Source organism: Rhinatrema bivittatum, chromosome 6 (genome assembly GCF_901001135.1).
Source record: "Rhinatrema bivittatum chromosome 6, aRhiBiv1.1, whole genome shotgun sequence".
Taxonomy (NCBI): Eukaryota; Metazoa; Chordata; class Amphibia; order Gymnophiona; family Rhinatrematidae; genus Rhinatrema; species Rhinatrema bivittatum.
The window spans coordinates 128,203,502-128,223,786 of NC_042620.1; the positions used below are offsets into that span (position 1 = coordinate 128,203,502).

The 20,285-nt window shown below is 41.8% G+C and overlaps 1 protein-coding gene across 1 annotated transcript; it reads right to left on the reverse strand.

The window, feature by feature from the left end:
* Positions 1 to 2,977: 2,977 nt before the first annotated feature.
* Positions 2,978 to 6,824, reverse strand: NEUROD1 (neuronal differentiation 1). Its single transcript, XM_029604906.1, has 2 exons — positions 6,745 to 6,824; positions 2,978 to 5,353 (listed from the first exon to the last, which is right to left on the reverse strand). Exon 2 carries the CDS (start codon positions 5,342 to 5,344, stop codon positions 4,283 to 4,285), a length of 1,062 nt encoding a protein of 353 aa, XP_029460766.1. The 5' UTR covers positions 5,345 to 5,353; positions 6,745 to 6,824; the 3' UTR covers positions 2,978 to 4,282.
* Between the last annotated feature and the right edge of the window lie 13,461 nt (positions 6,825 to 20,285).

The window sequence follows — 20,285 nt, forward strand, 5'->3', positions numbered from 1 at the left end:
CACTGTAAGTGTACTTTACAGGCCTAAATGTATTTTTAAAATTGCTACTATAGTATATTACATTTACACCTGAAACTCCTTTTAAACTTACCTCCTTTACGTTTATTGATGCCTTTTAGAACAAGGTTCCCTTCTTCACGCCCTCTGTTTTCAACGTTTCCCTACCAGTTCCCTCCATACAGCTCCTCGGAAGTACTGTGTGAGCGAAGAGCAGCTCCCCTCGCACTAACAGGATCTAATGCTTTAACCTTCGCTACGTTCTTGTCAAGGTTCAGAGTGGTAGAGAGAAATCTGTTGCTTACTGACCAAAAGCTCTGAAAGACTGCAGCCTCGGAACCAGCGTTCAGTGTTGTCCATCTTGGGAGGTTTTTAACTCAGCTACTCTTTCAAAATTCTAGTCCTGGTGGGGAAGAACTCTTTTGAGCTTTCTCAAAGTAAATACCTAGGGACCTAAACAGCTCAGAAGATATTACTGACCTGAGTAAACTACAGCATTTAAATAAAAGTGGTTAAAAGCATAGCCTAAACTCAAGTAAAATCACCAGAAACGTGTAAAACCCACCCCCAAATTATGTGCAATCCTTTAGCTTGTTATGTCCTTGTCTGGAGTTATAGTATATCATCACTGATATTTATTTTATCAGAAATGCCAAATGGCAATTTAAGTTTTCTGATCACCTACACAGTTACTTTTTGAGCACTGTGGTTATTTAAAGCTGGCTCTGTTGTTACCAGGTAGGCGTTCTAATTCCTTCTTTGCTGGGTGTATTCATAGAAGAAATGTCATGTAGTTTTGGAAAAGCCTTCCAAATATTCATTAGGCATTTAAGCGACTAAATCTGCAGAATATGTTGCTGTCATTTGGCACCGGTTGTGTGGCATTTCTCTCATCAGATGGAAGTAGTGTGTTACGCAGGGTGTATTCATGCATAAACAATATCATTTTCATAAATTAAAACCTCCCCTGCATAAGGAACATCTGTGCCTTCCTCGGTTTGAATAAAAGATGGTGGCATGTGGATTGCCCTTCGCTGACTAATAGAATTCTGATGTTTTAGTAAGAAGGCACCAAATGGCTACTAACTATGAGAAAACGTTACACTATTTTTAGGATGATATTTGAACGCTTTAAGTGCATAAATAACAAACAATCCTTTTATTTAGACCTTTTGAGGGCGATGATTTTTTTTAGTTGTTTTCTTTTTTTTTTGTCCTAAAAATTACTTGAGAGTGATTTCTGCTATTTGTTGTTATCCGAATGATTACTATTTCCAAGGAGCTTTTATTGTGTGCGCCGGATCACCACGCTGCCAGCACCCGAAAGCTGAAATATCACCTAGTATCAGAATTTATATTGGTTATAACTGGTGATCATGTCCCTGGTGAGTACAGAAGTTCAAATCGAAGAAATACAGTGTGACACGGTGGTGCTATCTGAGAGCTGTACACCTGTTCAGCAGCAAGGTCTGACTGGAGGTCCAAATGACAGGTTATCCAGCTTTGCTTTATTATAAGGACGTTTCACAGAGCAATAGCTCGTGGAAAGAGCAATAATGCAGCATGTCCAGGCAGTCTGTCCAACTTGGCACTGTAAACTGCTTCCTTCCCTGACATTACTGAGCCTGCTTCCACACAATACCGAGGTGAATTTCCAAGACAAGAAAAAAAAATCTAAACAAAACATCCTCATTAACTCTATCGGATATTTAAAGAGGGTTTATTGTGCCTGGGAAATGGCCTTTGTTTAGTAAATGGCGTTTTTATAATACAGGAGAAAACAATTATAGCAATTCCCTGTTTTCAGGGCTCAAACCTGCTCAGGGTTAAGGGGATGATGCTCATTTTACACTTTCTGTCTCTGTTTTCCAAAAACTTCCTGCTGTTCTGCGTCTATAAACCAAACCCTTGGAAAATAGGTGCTTTCTCGGTCAAAATAAAGAAGTCTATCGTCTAAAATGTGAGAGAGGGTATCACTACCTAATCCGGAGCCCTGCACCTAGCCCAGTCAGCAGGGCTAGCAGCCACAGACCTCAGAATTTCAGCTTGCCTGCATTTTGGCTCCGTTCCGCTCTCCGATGATCTAAATTCTGGGCTTCCTTTTTCGTGGAGAAATAGTTCATTCTTTAGGCATTTACCTTTGTGCCCAGCTTTTATTATGGTGGGTCTCCTTGTTTTCAGAGATTTCTGACTTCCATTTCCTGTACTACTAGTACACCTTTATAGTACCTGCTTCAGTTTTTGTCAAAAATCAAGAAAGTACTTCAAGTAGGAATACTCTGACATTTGCAAAACGGAGGTGATGGCTACTTAAAAACGGCATAGATATGAAAGGGAAAATAAGAATGACAAAGGAACACTGTAATAATATGATTTATTCTAACTGATGACTGAATTAGGAAAAACAGCTTTGTCAACTTTGTCATCTATGTGAGCCCCCTTATTTGAAAGGTGACAGAACATTGATGCTTCATGTAAAGCTGTGTGTTAACAAAGTACCAACTATACTTCTCCTCGGCTCCTCCGTGTCCTCTGTCAATTTTTTACTAAACAAAAAATATGTTACTTAAGATCCATAAATTATAATAAAAACCCATATAACTTTAATTATTTTACGCTCCAGAGGGATGTCAAGATCTGAATAGACTGGAAAAGAAACTTTATAAACTTTACAAAGTGGACCTTCATACTGCTTCAGTGGGGGAAACCAAATAATATCTTTAAGAAAAAGTAGTTTAGCAGCCTGAATTTCCCAGGTTATATTTATATGGATTGCAATACATTATTTAAAGGTAGTAAAATCCAAACAGTTTAAAATGTTCAACTTTTTCAATCTGTTGCTATTAAGAGTAATCGCCCTATGTTTCCATTTACTTACTCTGAGCGAAAGAACAATAAGAAAACATTTGAGTGAAAAAAAGAACTGCAAATAGTATTTTCTTTTATTGATTTTATTCTACAAATAATAAGTGTTGCGCTTTTGATGAGCTATTGGAATAAAACAATAATCCCATTGGAATTACTTTCACTAAGAAAAAAAGTCACATAAGAAGAAATGCAACATTTGACCAAATGTTCAATACTATTTTCGTTATAAATGGATGTTTTCTAAAACCCCAATGTGCATTACGCCATAATATACAGGATTACAAACAAAATTACAGTACAAGTGATTTCAGTTGAACCAGCGTTACACTTTAGACAGCACTTATTCTGGAATGCTTTGAACATGCAATATCTATTGTTCTAATTACGGAATAAATGGTTTGAGTTTACCTTAAACTACTGTACTATTTAACTACAGCTCAACGTTAATAACCTGATTAACTGTAGGCGCCAGCTCATAGTATGAAAAACCATGGATTGTGTGAGTTTAGGTAATAGCATGCAGTTTTGTTGGCTAAAAAACACCAATTTCTTCAGGCCGTCTGTAGAAGCACTAAATGCAACGGGGTAAGGAAAAAAAAAAACCAGTGCAGATCATAGGTGATAGTCAAGTAGCTTTTGATTTGAAAAGGGTGTTGGCATTTGCTTGTATTTCTATACAATTTGTGCAACTGATATGTGTTAATAGAAAATATGTCTTTCTAATATCTACATCCATTCAAGCACTGTTGGGCTGGTTCATTTTACAGGAGAAAAAAGATCTTTAGTGGAAAAGAAATTGCAAAGGTTGTGCAACTCTGTTCGATTTGACAGGGAAGAAGTGCTAAGGCAACAAAACAACTTTCCAAGCACTTTTCTGCTGGTTTAAATTAGTTAAATTATTTTGTATAAATTAGATATAATTCTACTTTTCCAATATGTATAAAAATTGATGGAGCTGCATGGTTTAAAATAGGAAATTCACATTATAAAAAGTCATTAAAAATTCTGTACAAAATCACAACAAAATAATTCAGCATGGGAAAGATAACAAGTAGTAAAATGGTTGAAAAATATATACTTTTTAAAATTGGCCCATTAAAAATTGCATAGATCCTAATTATTGCTTGTGTTTTTGTTATCCAGATCAGATAATTAACACAATCTTAATACAGCTACACTAATTTGTAACGTAGCTTTTAAATAATGCTCTAGAAAAGAATAAATCAGTTGAAGAGGAACACTACATTCCTGTTTCTCCTAAAGGCAGTAAAGACAAAATTACATACATCGACAGAAGAATGGGATATTTGCACTTTCCAGCAATGGTACCCAATGGGCTGCCCTTTGTAAACAAGACAGTCACTGTAAGCACAGTTGATTAGATTATTTTCCTTCTATAGACAAGTTCCTCCACGATTTAATCGTGAAAGATGGCATTAAGTTGGGCACTCATGACTCGTTCATGATGTGAATGGCTATCGTATGACATAATGCTGTCTATGGGAATTTCACAGCGTGAGGCTGTGCCAGAGAATAGTGACCCATGGCCTTGAGCTCCTGCCAAACTAGCTGCGGTATAATGCATGGTAAAAGCATAATTCTTATCGAACTCTGTCGAAGGTTCCTGTTTGAAGGAAAAGTTCCCATTAACACTGAGCGGTGGGCTAAGGGGCCCATCAAAAGATGGGCTAGTACAGTCTGTGAGAGTGCTTTCGAAAAATGGCTCCAAGGCTCCCCCAAAGGAGAGTGGTTTAATGTGGAATATGTGGGAGCTGTCCATATTACCGTAGGGTGGACTAGGAAGACCAGGAGACTGATAGGAGTAAGGATGCAGAGGAAAGGAAGCACTTGCAGGTTGCATATTATGTGGTGGCATATCCTGATTCTGCTCTGGAAGGAAAGTCCGAGGATTTAGCTGAAGGCACCCAGCCACTAAATTAGTGGTAGGTTGTGACAAGCCCTTGCAGAGGGTCTGTACAAAAGACACCAAATCCGGACTTTTCCCGGATCGTAGAATCTCAGAAAGAGCCCAGATGTAGTTTTTGGCCAGGCGCAGTGTTTCGATCTTGGACAGCTTTTGAGTTTTTGAATAGCAGGGCACTACCTTGCGCAGGTTATCGAGCGCGGCGTTCAAGCCGTGCATGCGGTTCCGCTCCCGCGCGTTGGCCTTCATGCGTCGCACCTTGAAGCGCTCCAGCCGCGCTTTCGTCATTTTCTTCTTCTTGGGGCCCCGCCTCTTCGGCTTCTGGTCGTCGTTGTCGTCTTCGTCCTCTTCCTCCTCCTCGTCCTCCTCGTCCTCGTCTTCCCCGTCCGCATCCTGAGATATGAGGGGGTCCTCCTCCTCCTCATCGTCATCCTTGCAGACAGGGTCCAGCACCTCGTCTTTCTCGTCCCGGGAATCCAGGCACTCTCCTACCCAAGCTCGTGGGCCCCGCGCCTCAGGCACCAGTAGCCCACTCTCTCTGTACGATTTGGTCATTTTCAAGTCCTACATTTTTGAGGAAAGAAAAATACAAACATAATATAGGGAACTAAAATCAATCAACCAATAAAACCGTTCACTAAAATAAACCAGACTTCAAATCAACCGTCATGCGTCCATTCTGAACTTATTTTGTTATTAAAATCGATCATCTTAAAAATAAAACATGCTGTCAAATTCAATCGTTATATAAATCAACCACTCTTAATCTCCCCAGTCATATTAGTAGAATAAAGCTGGTTTCGAACATAAATCGTGCTTTTAAAAGTAATATAACAATCCCAAGGCAAATTGAACCAGAGAGCAACAAATTATGTCATATATTAAATATTCCAACACTGTTAATTATGTTGCAAAACCTAATACATTTTCCTAAGTAAAGTACGTTCAGTCTTTTCTGATTTTCAGCATCCTTATAAGCTCTAAGTTGAAATGCTGTTATGTAACATACTTATATTATTGGTGAACTTGAGTAGCTTATGCTAAACACATTCGATCAAGCGAATTAATCCCAGTAAGCATTACATAAAAACAGTGGAATCGGGGACAAGCGTTGGGCACAAATTCATGCACCTGTTGTTATATTTCGGACTAAAGGTGTTTTCTTGATTGCATCGGCTGAGTTACATCTTGCATGATAGAGCTGTAAAATATTCAGCACTGGACAGCGCACGCTCCGGGATCAGGTGCAGAATTCTTTTCTGTAATCAACATGTCCATCGCACTCCCGCTTTGCAAGGTTACAGCATTGCTTTTGAGGGATTTTTTTTTTCTATGTAACACTTTGCTGACACCCTTTCATGTAAAAATCCGGGGGTCTTTGCTGATTGCTGTTCTGACTTGTAGATGCGGTTTGTGAGAACAGATTAAAATAAATGCAACAATTGACTTGCTTCGAACGCCTGCTGCAGCTTTCGTGGCATGCCCTCCTCATACTGTAACAGGTAGCATATGCTCTTCCTAGCCCCTTTCCGTCACATACCCCTCAGATTTCCTCATTTCCTAGAATTCTGCAGGAGACTTAGGGAAACTGTTGCACATCTTTGCAAGCACCTTTCCTAAGGGCTAATTATTGCTTTTCCAGCCATTTCCTTTTAATTATCAAGTCTAATAATATCAGAGAAAAAACATAATCGCTAATGCTCAGTCAACGGAAAGCTATAATATTCTTCCGAAACTTGTTCTATGAAACAAAAAATACAATCTGGTAATTTAAAGTTTATTCATTCCATTTCATTGTCAACTGTGAAAACATATGAAAGGATCATTTCTTGGAGAAACAAACATTAGGGGTTACCTTGAAAATATATCCTTTTATCTTTAAATTATTAAAAAAAAACCAAACAAAAACCAGACCACTGCCCCCTCACCCCTATGAACTAAAGATGCTAAATTACCTCTGTATGTGTATCCCTTGCGATGATCGTCTCATACCCTTGTCAGTGTCCTGGTTGGTGTGACTGTGTGCAGGTTTTGCTCCTCTATTCTGGAGGTTGCATGCAGGAGGCTCTGATTATATAGAGGCTCCCGCGAGGTTTAGAGTGGGGGAGAGAGAGCGAGAGAGAGAGAGAGAGAAATCCGAAGGTAGATGTTCCTAAAGCCTTGAGCTCTTCTCGTCCCATCCCCCCCCCTTCTCTCCCCCCCATTTACTTCAAGCCCCGCCCCCAAACCTTTCCCGGCACGCGCCATATGGTCATACACGTCAGGCAAGCGGCGCGGGCGTCACGTGAGCTGATAGATTTGTATGCAGCCGAGCTCTCCCTTCCATCCCTTTGTGGCCAAAAGAAAGTGACCATCTGTCGCCAGTTACAGACTCCGCAGACCTGTTTCTACCCGCAGGATAGATTAACTCTTTCAGAAAAAAAAAAAAAAAGCGGGGGAAATCAGAGAGCCCCATATCTATCTATTGTGTGTGCAGGTTACAAAGAAATCGTTGGAGGTGCTAGGTTCATTCGTTCTTTTTCATACTTTCTTCTTCCAATGAATATTTTTTTCTCGTTCAAGGGAAGGGCATTTCTATCTATAGTTATGGCCATTCTTTCATGTTTGTTATTATTATTATCATTGTTATTATTATTATGGAGAATAGACGTTTTATCTCTCCCAGGTACTAATTATGAAGTGTCTTACAGGAATCGTAATTAAGTTACAGTTGAAATTGTTTAAATAACTACAAATTCCTTTAATGTATTTTCAACACACAACATAATACAGAGTAGTAAGACAGTGTCACTTGTATAGTTTTATTTTCAAATATCATCTTAGATTATATTTCCATTTTTATTATGGTTTTATTCAATGAGGTATAATGTTTCTCTAAGAAAATGAGCATGTTACTGAAAAGTGATAAATATCTCTTTATTTTCTTTTTAAAAAAATATAAACTTCATTGCATAAAATATTTGGATCCAACAAAACAGGTATTCCAAGTTACTTTGTCTATGTCAGCACGTGATTTTTAAAATGTTTTCTGTACCTGTGATTAAACTTTAATTCCCAGAATGTAAACTCCGATTTTGTCCTGCAAATATTTATAAATACTTCAACAGATACTTCCGCCCCACTCCGAACTGGTATTGTTGCTTGTGTTTGTTGTTTCAAACCCACTTTCGGACCTCTGTATGGAAAGTCCTTTAACTTAGGAAAAATAAAATCTGTTCGTCTTACTTGTGACAGATCTAGAAGATTTAAAAGGAGAAAGAAACCCGAAACTGAACACTTTAGGATGTGCAACTCGTGTGTGCATAGACTGAACCTTTTGGAGGAAATCAGTAAGCCATGGTAGAAGCCTGGCCCGAGGGTAGAGATAGATCAAATCTCTGTCATTTACAGGTTGGCTTGCACTTTAAGCTTGCATGCTCCATTTCTGTTCCAGATTTATTCCTAAAATCAGGTGGTCACAAAGATTTCTTGGTAGGAATTTTGTTTTCAGCTCTGAAAACATTGTTTCCATATAAGGCTTTATTTCTTTCGGGTTTCAGGTTTTTATTTTAGTACCTGCGGTGGAGTCGTTGTGTTTTTTTTTTTTTTACCGAAGACACCAATCAAGGGTAGCTTTCCTATATCAGGACGTTAAAGGGCAAGTCGGGTGGGGGCAGGGGGCAGGGTGCTTAGGCTTTAGAAGGCAAGCCAGTAACGTGTGGCTGCAACCGATTGGAGAATTCTCTTTGCTGTTTTCAGAGCACATTCATATTTTTATTTCCTAATCCAGTCTCTCGTACACAGGTGACCATAGTGAGTGAATCAGACGCATTTCCGGCAGAGAACAGGGACAGATGTCACTGTAATGAACGTCTGTGCTTCTGAGATTTCCTTCTGTGCCACGGTGTGCTAATAACTTATATGAATGTTTGTACTTTATCTGCATGCCTGGTCTGTATGTGCATCCACCTGAATCTGCTTTCTGGAGAGAGATTATAGGTACACGATTGCGTGTATGTTCTTGTGTGTACTTAACATGTCTGTTTTCTTTTGCCATTTAGCAACAAATGGTGGTTCTGGTCATTTAAACAGTCTGGGACTCCTGCATCTATTCATTCTTCCAAGTAAAAATTCTCATTTTATGCACAAACTAATCCCTATAAGCCGTTGGTTCACTTTACTGGATTGGAGACCAGAGGGAAAAGCTTCTGGGGAGGGATGGACTGGAAGAGAAGGAAAACTGAATTGCTTTTGTAATTCACAACAGTTTTCCATGGTTTGTTCTCCTTTTCTCCCAGGTTTTCCTTCTAGTGCAGAATTATTCCCAGATTTGTAATTGGAAGTTTACCATTTCGCTTCTTCTTGTCTGCTGGTAACTAGCGTAAGGGCAAGATTATTAGCACCAGCTGTGACACAATTTTCATCCAATTTATTCAAACTTTGTTTTAGATTTCTGATTTATATTCTCTTTCATTCCATGGAGATTCATCTAGCTGTGCCGCATAAAACTTGAAATAATGTGCCACACATGAAAGAGGAGAAAACACAAAACCCAATAAACAAACAAAACTCAGAGAACTATGGAAAATGTGTGGCATATTGAATAAAGAGGAGCTTGATGAATTCTTGCACATCCCCATTCTCAAAGTTCTGCAAATGGGGACTGCATGCATGGGATGATTGAATTGGGCTCACTGGTTAAACTTGTATTCAGGTGGCAGTCGGACACAGCTCGTACTGGAGCAGTCTTCCAGCTCCTATGGCTTCTGCAGTCCTTTCCCTGCCCTCCCTACTTGTTTCTCTTCTCTTCCATTCCTGTCTGTTGAAGTTGCTCTTCTCTCTCTCCTTCTAGCACCACCCTCCCCCTCTCTAAGCAGTAACTTTCCTCCTGCACTCCTTTCTTTCCTCCACCTCTCCTTCTCTGGCTTCTTAGCCCCCCTCCTCCCCCCCCCCCCCCCCCCCCAATCTCATCTTTTTCTCATTGCCCTATTAGGTCACATTTCCTCTGACTCTTTTCTGCTCCCATTCACAGTATCCCACCATTTCATGGTTTGGGCCAGCAGCCCCATGCATTCAACATGGCTCACTGCACAGTCCTAGGCAGGCTACCCTATCTGCACTAGCACACTTCAGTTCTGTACAGCCCTGTTACCCACAGTCCTGTTGGGAAACCCGGCCACGGACAGCCGCGACCGGGTCCCTTCTCTCTTACCCGTGGACTCTGGAGCCTCCAGCGGGCTTCCCCATGCCAGGCTGACCCATGTCGGGGCCTTCCTGCGGTGTTCTCTCCATGAGGGAGATGCCGCCGACCTCTGCTGAGGACTCTGCCCCTTGGGCGTGCACGCGTGCAGAAGCCTGGAATTTAAAGGGGCTGCGGCGGGAAACCTCAGCCCGGCCCCAAACCTGATGTCATCAGTGGAGGCCTATATATATATATATATATAAGCCACTTCAAACCCTTATGCCTTGCCTTGGCAACAGGTCGACTCTCTGAGAAGCTAGTTGCTGTTCCAGTTCCTGCTCCAGTGTTCCTGTGTTCCTGACTTCACTCCTGTGCTCCTGACTCCGCTCCTGTGCTCCTGACTCCACTCCTGTCTTCACTTGCTTCTTCGGTTTTGACTTCGGCCTGGTTCCTGGATTTCTCTGTCTGCTGCCCGTCCTGATCCTTGGCGTGTTCTCTGACCTTGGCTTGTCTGCTGCCTGTCCCGACCTCCGGCCTGGTTCCTTGTGCTGCATCCTCGCTGCCCGCCTCGACTCCTGGACTGTCTCCGCTTCCTCAGATTTCTGCCTGCTTCGACTAGGACCATCTATCAGACTTCCTCCTCCAGGAGACCTTCACTTAAGTCCTGCCGGCCCCGGCACCCAAGGGCTCAACCTGCAGGGAATGAGGGCTGGTATATGTTAAGTTCCTGTCAGGTCTCCTGGTCCAGTTCCGTCTCCCGGCTACGAGTGCCACTGTAGTCTCTTTCAGTGGACCTTCCAACTCTGGAGCTGGCTCAAGGGTCCATGTTCTCAGCCAGTCCCTACACACTCCACTCTCCTATTCCCTGCAGTCCCTGCATATTACAGTCTGAGCCCTGATCCCACAGTTCCAACTCACACCAGTTCACTATAGCCCTCCTCCCTGCAGTCCGTGCATCCTCCAGTTGGTGCAACCTTGCTCTCCAGAGTCTCAGTCCACACCAGCACATACTGGACCAGTGTAGCCCTGCTATCCATAGTCCCAGACCACACAAACACACTCCAGTCCAGTGAGGCCCTGCTCTCCAAAGTCCCAGCCCACATCAACACACTTTAGTTTGTTGTACCCCTTTTCCCCACAGTGCCAGCTACACCAGCACAATCCAATCTGATGCAGACCTGCTCCCCATATTTTTAGCCCACACCAGCACACTCAGTTCTGCTTCTACAATACAACCAACACACTCTAGCCTTGTATAGTCCAGCAACTCATAGCCACATCCCTCACCAACACAGTCAACCCACTTCTGCACAGCTCACACAAGAAAATTGCATCCTAGTGCAGCCCTGTTCCCACTAGCCATAGTTCACATCAGCACATTATTGTCAATCTCAGCTCTGTTTCTCTCAGCCCAGCCACTAGGGATGTGCATTTGTTTTAGGCGAAATAGGAAATATAGACCATATTTCCTATTTCGTCATGGTTCGGGGGGGGGGGGGGGGCCTGAAACGATAGGAAAACCCACAAAATTTTGTGTGGTTTTCTTATTGTTTTTTTTTTTGGGGGGGGAGGGGGGGAGAAAGAGCACACAGAAAAAAACCCAAACCCACCCCAACCCTTCAGATCTAATTATTTACAATCCCCCACCCTCCCAAACCCCCAAAAACTTGCCTAAAGTCCCTGGTGGTCCAGCAGGGGTCCCAGGAGCGATGTCCCCCTCTCAGGCCATTGGCTGCCACTAATCAAAATGGCACCAATGGCCCTTTGCCCTTACCATGTGACAGGGGCTATCAGTGCCATTGGCCGGCCCCTATCACATGTTAGGAGAATGGATGGCCCGTGCCATTTTTTAAAATGGTGCCAGTTGTCCATTGCTCCTACTTTGTGACAGGGGCCCGCCAATGGCACCAATAGCCCCTATCACATGGTAAGGGCACAGGGCCACCGGTGCCATTTTGTTTACTGGCAGCTGATGGCCCAAGAGCGGGAGATCACTCCTGGGACCCCGCTAGAACACCAGGGACTTTAGACAAGTTTTTGGGGGGTCAGGATGGTGGGGGATTGTAAATAATTAAATCTGAAGGATCGGGCGGGTTTGTTTTTTTTTTGGATCAGGACAGCCGAAAAACAAACAAACCGGTCAGAACCATGGGAAACTAAATTTCCCGCTGTTCTATGAAAATGAAACCGGAAACAATTGCCGGTACGATACACATCTCTACCAGCCACCACTAAAAAATTCCAGCCCTACTCCCCACAATGCAATCAACATCAGCACAATCAATCCACAACCCTTCAGCCTACCCCAGCATGATCCAGCTTGGTGCAGCCCCACCCCCCATAGCTCTAGCCCACATTAGCATACTCTAACCTGGTTTCAGACCAGTTCTCTACAACCACACCACACAAGCCCTGACTCCTAACTCCTACCCTCACACATACAGAAAATGGTCTCAACCTGCTCCTCACAATCCAGCTCTTCTCTCCATAGAATACTTTGGCTTTACATCCCACAATTCAGCTTGGCCTTGTCCACACCATCAGAACCCAGCAATACCAGCCCCCTGTTCTCCATAAGGCTTAGCTGATCATATCAGCAAAACATTCCACAGACCCAGCACACCCAACCCTACTCTTAACATTTCATCTCCTTACAATAATGTCATGCTCATGAAAGCCTGCTCCACATAGACCTTGATGGTGGATCCTTGCCTACAAGGCCTTGTTCACTGCAGCATATGTATTGTGCATCTCCTTAGTCAACCAAATCATACTCTGGGCCAGACTTACTAAAGTATTTTGTTTTCCATTTTGTGTCTATGGGAAAAATGCTTAGTACATTTGCTTACTTCAATGAAGCTCAGCAAAGGTATGTATTTTCCCAACCTTCCCAGCTGCAGTTGTCTGTATCTTGAGAAACCTCTTCCTTATGACCTTGACTGGGACCCTCTGGCTTCTTACCATTTTCCCTCCCATCTTTGCAACAGTAAGAGGCAGCAATAAGGACATCTGTAGAGATCCAAGATGTAACTGCTTTATAAGTTAAATGAAAATGTGATCTTTATTGCAGCAATTGATGTTGCTTGATTATTTACTAACGAAAAATTATTTGCTGCAGATCTCTCCTTTAAGGAATAAACAAGGTGTAGTGTCTGTAAGAGAGATCTAGGAGCAAAATAAACGTTTTTTATTTTTATATTTTTAAATTATTCCTGGTTTCACTAAGAGCAGATAGGAAAGTTTAGCTGAGAAACAGGATAGAGAGGCTAGCAAAATCCATTGCAAAATCGTCCTGACTATCCGTCCCAGTTAATCTCCAGGGCTAGCGGCGTTAGCTTAATTAAGATAATTGATTCATATTGCACCTGCGAGGATGAGAAAAATAGATTTTTACCTCCAAATCGCTTAAAGCGATTAGACTAAAGAAGCCTCGGCTATTCTTTAGTAAATGATTTACTTCCAACAACCCTAACTGACTGATTTTTTTATATTGATTTTTTTTTTTATTTCAGAGTTTGGATTTGTATTACAGATTCTCAAATATCACCAGGGATCGATGGATAGCCCAGCATCTTGTTTTATGTTTTAAGTAAGAGTATTAATGTGTGTGCTAATTTATTTTAAGGCAGGTCTTTTCGTTTTATTTATGGAGGCTTCTGTGAACTGGCAAGCAGGCAGGATCTGGATCGATGGCAGAGTCCTGGCCTCAGGTTTAAAGTAAAGATCTGGCTCGACTCAGGCAGAGGCAGTCTCTGAAATCTGCTCACTCTGCCTCGGTTACGAGCTCCGTCCCTGACTCAAGCTCAGCATGACTCCTTTTCTGGTCTTGGCTTGTCCATGGCTCAGCTACAGGTCTTCTTTTGGGCTCTTAAACTGACACCTGAGTCTCTTTCTGAAGTCTCTAGCACTGACTTTGACCAGGGTTCTCGTGTGCAAGAAAGATTTGCTAGAGGCTGAGCAAAGTAAACAAGTGCCAGATAGCAGTGGCCTGATCTCAGGTTTCTCTGACTTCTAAAAACGCAGGACCAGGGCACTTGGTGGATCCTCTCCCCTTCTCCTCCCCACCCCACACCCTACATCACCAGGCAGATCCACAAAAGAGACCCACACGCAGGAGTACGCACATGTGCACACAAAAATACGCACAGCCTTCTCAGAAACCATCGACCTTTGATCACATACAACTTGCACCATCTAACTGGACAGAAAAGTAAGTAACCTGTCCATCATACCCTCTGCTCGGTCACTCAGTGGGACTGCAAGTCAGATACCGAAAGGAGAGAGAAGAGCAGTGGCAAAAGAAAAACAGAAAGCCCCAACTTCAGGGAGAACCCAGACCGTGGTTCTTATTTCAGCACCACCGACAGCTCTCTTCAGCCTCTTCTTTTGTTTGCGATGAGCAAAAGTCACTTTTCCGTCTACTCTTAAATGTCATTCGGATATTCCCCTGCCACCCTATCACCATTATCAGCAGGAATCTACCTTTGCCCTTCATACAATAATTGTTTGCTCATTTGGAAAGTGGTGGTGGTTAGTTTTTGAAGCAATCTTCTTTTCGCCACACAAATGAGAATCTGTTTACCTCCAACTATCCCTCACAGTTGCATTACCTCCACCCCGCGCTCAGTCCTTCCAGTTACTGTTGAACATTGTTGGAGCACAGTTCTTGTATTACTTACCGATGCCCTGCCTGTGAGCACTGCAGCCTTTCATATCGGGTTACACGTTATTAATTTGTAGCTCGGCTTCAGAGCAGCGCAGATACTAAACGTTACATGTTATCATGTTGTTTTTCTGAGGATGTATTCCATATTCTAAAGCAAGTCTAGTTTCAATTAAATAGCCAGGCGGAGGGTGGTGTGTGTGTGTGTGTGTGTGTTTAAATATGGATAAAGGTAAAGTATAGAACACAATTATTGAAATGAGAAAACAAAAGAAAATATTTTGATTTTGGGATAAGCAGATATGGTATAGAATAATTTCTCTCTCTCTCACTCCACACACACCACATCATCATCATCTTCCTCCTCATTATCTTTTTATATGGTATCTGGATGAACCCTGTTTTAATTTGGAAGTCTAATTACTTATGAATCAGTCATTTACCCTTAAATCCTCACCTTGTGTATAAATAAAGCATTTTTCTTTCCTTTCTCGCAAATGCATTTACATCTGAATTAAATATTTATATTTTGACCTTTCAGTTCCTTTAACTAATCAGAAGGGAGCACATTCCAGGCCGGGATCTGATGCCTCGCCTTGGTGGATCTTTTCGCTTGAATACACTGCCAGATTAAACGAGCAAACTTCCTCTTTTCATTCCGCTCTCCTTCCACTAATTGTTCATGCAAAAATGCAGATTTGTATTAATTAGTTGCTCACTGATTAGTTCTTTGGTATTTTCGCGTAATAAATCATGCTGTAGACATGGCTTTTGGCACACTCCCCCCTCCCCCAGTTGAAGCTCAGGATGTAATAAGAGTTCCAGGTTAAATAAAATCTCAGTCTGAATCTACCTTCTCGTTGTAGGTAAAACCACCTGCTGCCTGCATCTGCCATATAACAGAGCCGTCAGGTTTCTTGCTGGGAACGGCCCCTTCTCGTCTCCTTTTTCACAGCATATGCAGGAGTATTAGAATTTAAATTCCCTTTTTTCACATCCTTAATAGAGCAAATATATATATATATATATATATATATATATATATATATATATATATATATATATATATATATATATATATATATATAATTATAAAATTCTGCTAATTTTGAACATCGAAGATATCCGATTTCTGTCATGCTTTAATCAATATTCATAATTTTGTAGGGGATGATGTTATTCTCCCTTCCCCCCTTGAGATTTATTTAAGAATTGTATAGAGCGTTTATGAAATTAATACACTAGGCATCAACACACAAACACAAATGTGCACATATACACACACACAGCAGAACGTATCTGAGGATGAATTAATTTGTACTTTTACTTAATGAAACAATTATTGGCCAGAAAGATTTTAAAGTGGATATACTAATGGGAGATACAGTTCACAAATGGTGCGTGGCCTGCTAAAACGTCAAATAGTGCAGGTTATTTGCGATGGCCTGCAAAACACCATTTGTGAAGTTTATTCCCTTTTCAAGTAGTAACATTTTGTGCATACGGTTATGCATATGAAATTTTATTTAAAGAGTTAAAAAGCTGTTGTGAAGCAAAACCATGCAAAGTATCTCATTAACTATTAGCATATAATAAATTTACATATGAAATTTATTTCCCCAAAATATCTCCCCCCCCCCAAAAAAAAAAAAACCCAAACATACTTCAATGAGGTTCATTTGCATGGATAGAAATATAATGCCAAAAATCTAAATAGTGTGTGCAAAAAGCTGCATTTTAGTGTAGGAGCCTCTTTTTTTATTCTATTTATTTGAATAAAAAGATAATTGTAAAAAAGTGCTTTCTAGTATATTTGCTTAACTGATGGAGATGAAATGAGGAAAATAAATCTTTAAAAGACAGAGAAAGTATTGCACAGGTAAGAGGAAACTAGAAGAGGCCTTGTATAAACTCAAGCCAGTGCACAGTACTTGCATACAAAACCTACACACACACACCACACACACACACACACACACACCACACACACACACACACACACACACCACACACACACACACACACACACACACACACACACGAGCCATAGATTTAATACCATAATGTAGGGGGCTCATCTCCAAATTTGTGGGAGTATGGAGGAGGATCCCTCTTCAAAGGTAGACAATGGTGAGAGGGTGCCTCTTCCATTTGGACAGGCCATCTCTCCCAAGCACCAAAGTGGCAGCATCCCACTGGACCAGCCTCTTAGTTGCAGGACAGTGGCAATTTATTTTACAGAGCTCTGAATGCCCCCAGCCCACCATCCCCTGAACGTTTAAGGGGGGCAGGCCCGATGGGACACTGCCACTCAGACTGAGTACTGCTTGGGAGAGAGAGGGCTATGGGGAGGGATAGAGGAGCAGGTGCACCCCTTTCATTATGGAACCCTTACCTAGGTTCCTAATCTATTCAATTAGAATTCCAGGCCTGCACACATACACATTCAGGGAGCACAAAAACAAACTCATACAGGACCCCCCCCCCTTACACACACATACACACTTATATTACATATGCAAACACATGCATAAACACAAGCACACTTTCAACATGCATTCACAAAATGTGTACACAAAAACACAACATGCATATTACTGTGCACACAGTGGAACATACACACACACACACACACACATACATATACAAAGTTTCACACTCAGGCAGGTATGCAGTATGTACGCACAAGCACAGACACACACAGTAGGGATGGGTGCAAAAAAAAAATCTCAAGGTCATACAGGCACACACATGCAGTTTTCACATACATACAGGGTATACACACACAGATAAGCAGCAACTTAAGAGTTCACGTGCACTTACAAAGAAGTAAGATCCCCCACGCTCCAACAAAGAGATCCGGAGTCTATTAGGCGCTGTCAGCTAAACTGCCCTTCCTTCTAGGAAGCGGAAGAGAGAACGACCAAGCCAGGCGCGAGGAGATTACCAAAAGCTTTCACGATTAAAATCAATATGCTATTTATTACATGTCTCTAAAACAGATCCCTAAAACGCTCGCAAAACTTTGCTTTTCCTAAGACACCAGCAAACCGCATCCAGTTTAGAGCATTTTAATTTCACTTCTCTAACGTTGTCCAAATTGGAATTATTATGTGTAGTGTTCATTATTTTGACCATCGCAGAATTGCAAAGTGTTGCCACAGATTTGTTCAGTTAAGTGGACACGGAATTCACAACGGACATGGATTTATGCCTAAAATAGGGCGCATTTTGTGTTTCCGTTGGCAAATCCCATATCTGAGACATCCTATTTACATTCGATAGGGAAAACACATTTTCTTTTCTGTTATTGCTTCAGTCTTGTACTATCAGAATGCTTGATGCCAACTGTTATGCTCTTAAAAGAGAACTGCAGAGTGAAGGTAGGAGTTTCTTGGAATCGGAAAGAACCAGTCATTGCAATATTTGTATCTAATGGGCTAACCTCAGTTCGGCTGATCGCCTTTGCTTATCTAATTTACAACGTATTTATGTTATTCCAAAATAGCTAGCGTTTAGGTTTGAGCTTGCATAGTGATACAGCGCCCCTTAGTGGCCACAATTGGAAGTGTGGTGACATTATTTCAATGTGGGAGCCTCTAAAACTGGAATAATTTATGAGTCCACAAATCTTACAATAGTAATTGGGTGGAATGTAAGAACTTTAAATAAATAAAATAAGAGAAGACCAATGGATTGCGTTTAGCCTAATGTAAAAAAAATATAATGTTGCTTGACATTTATTGAGAGCTGTAGAAATGCTACTACTTCTTTAATAGTAAATTAAAAAGCTGCATATCTAATTCTAGTTCTGTTAAATCCCGGTATTATTTTTGTAACTAAGAAATTACTTGGTATTTAAATATATACTAAGGCAATGTTTACTCAAGAATTTAAAACTGAAAGGGAATACAATCCACAGAAATTGCAAACTCACATTACGGGGCCAATGCAGTTAAGTGTGATAAGGCACTTTTTGTGGGGTAAAGCAGTTTACTAACCCAGTATCGTGCTTCTAAAGAAGTGATAAATGGGGTTATGTAAGCCCACTAACTTTTATCCTGGTTGCCTATACAAAGACTGCTAATGGGCATGCAAATGAAGAAAAATGATCTGATAAGGTATTCTGTCCGTATATATTACAGTGCAAGAAGCAGTGCAGTATCTCTCACCTGAATAATGCACTTCCTGGAGGGCATCAGAAAAAGTTCTCTACCTGGAGAATGGCATTAAGTGCTGATTGCATCAAGTATAAAAGCTTGCACCTAACAGAATAATCTGGAACCTCTTTTTGTGCTCTGGCTGCTGTAGAAACAGATGCAAAGAAAGGAGAGAAGGAGAGAAAGAGCATAAAGAGAGAGATAGAGGGGGGGGGGGAGTCTAAAAGCAGCAAGGGAGACAGGAAGTGAGGCCTCTGTAAATACAACTGCTGGAAAGGTCCTGAATGTAGTGCTGAGGTAGGATTTTTAGGTCAAGCACCACTCTACTGGCCCTGCTTGAGAGAGAAGTCTTCCACAAGTACAGACTGAGCTTAAATGCCATTATGGGTGTGTGGGGTTGTGTGTGTGTCAAGATGGCACCCTGCTCACACATATGAACAGCAGCTCATGCTCCTTTCCCTTAAATGTTTCTCTTTGCGTTTTCTTTTTCTTTCAATTTGCCGATATGAGGAAACAGAAAATTGTGGTAAGGGCTTACCCACCATCAGGAGCCTCCCGGCAAACCACTTTGCAGGAGTGTTTGCAAGCTATGCCTCCACTAACGCTGGACGCTGATTTGGCAGGATCTGTGTCTTCCCATTTTTTGGCCACACAGTCTTCACTCAGACCAGTGGTGCAGCCCATGCATAGGTCTCCTGGAGATCCCATCTGTGCAAGGGCTGAGACATCGAGGATGGAACAAAGTCACAACTGGACTTTTCAGAGTCAGCTTTTCCTCTCCAAGTGCCTGGGAAGTTCGAAGGAGTTGTTTCCTTTGATGGGCGGCCATCTGGTACGGTCTCCCCGGTGCCTGGGGCCTTTGGAGCTGAGTTGCAGGAGGTCCAAACTGTTATCAATATACTTCAGGTCAGATCTTCTGTACAGAAGCCTAATTTGGTGACTGGACAGTTTGTGGGGCATCATGGCCTCCATCGAACAGTCTGTTTCATCATTGGTGTCTGTTACATTAGACATTCATTCAAAAATTTCAAGTCAGGCTCGTCGGCTGCAGCAGTGTGAATCTAAGATGCTTAATCTTGAAGATTCCATGTCCAAGGTTAAAGCTCATCAAGTTAAGCAAATTTCTGAATCTGTATCTCATAGACTTGAGAACTTGGAAAATGTTTCAAAAGCTCTAAAACTGTGGATTGTAAATTTTCCTCAGATCCCACTGATTTCCCCTTTGGAAATGTTTAACCCCTATAATGAAAGATACCTTGCAAATTCCTGAATCTGCTTTTCCTCCTGTTCAGAAGATTTTCTATTTAGCCTTGATTAAGAAGACTTCGGATAGAGATCATTCAGACAGAGTCCAACAAAATACTTTAGGGTAGATTTTAAAATGCGTGCGCATGTGTCCTTGTGCGCACGCTACCCAGTGCACGCACATGGATGCGCTGATTTTATAACATGCGCGCACTCCTTTTTGCTGCTGCCACTCGCACCCCCTATTGGTCGGTGCCTTGGCCCAGG

What these genes read in the sequence shown, in the direction of transcription:
- NEUROD1 (XM_029604906.1), bottom strand. Translation starts at nt 5,344, where the DNA reads ATGACCAAATCGTACAGAGAGAGTGGGCTACTGGTGCCTGAGGCGCGG.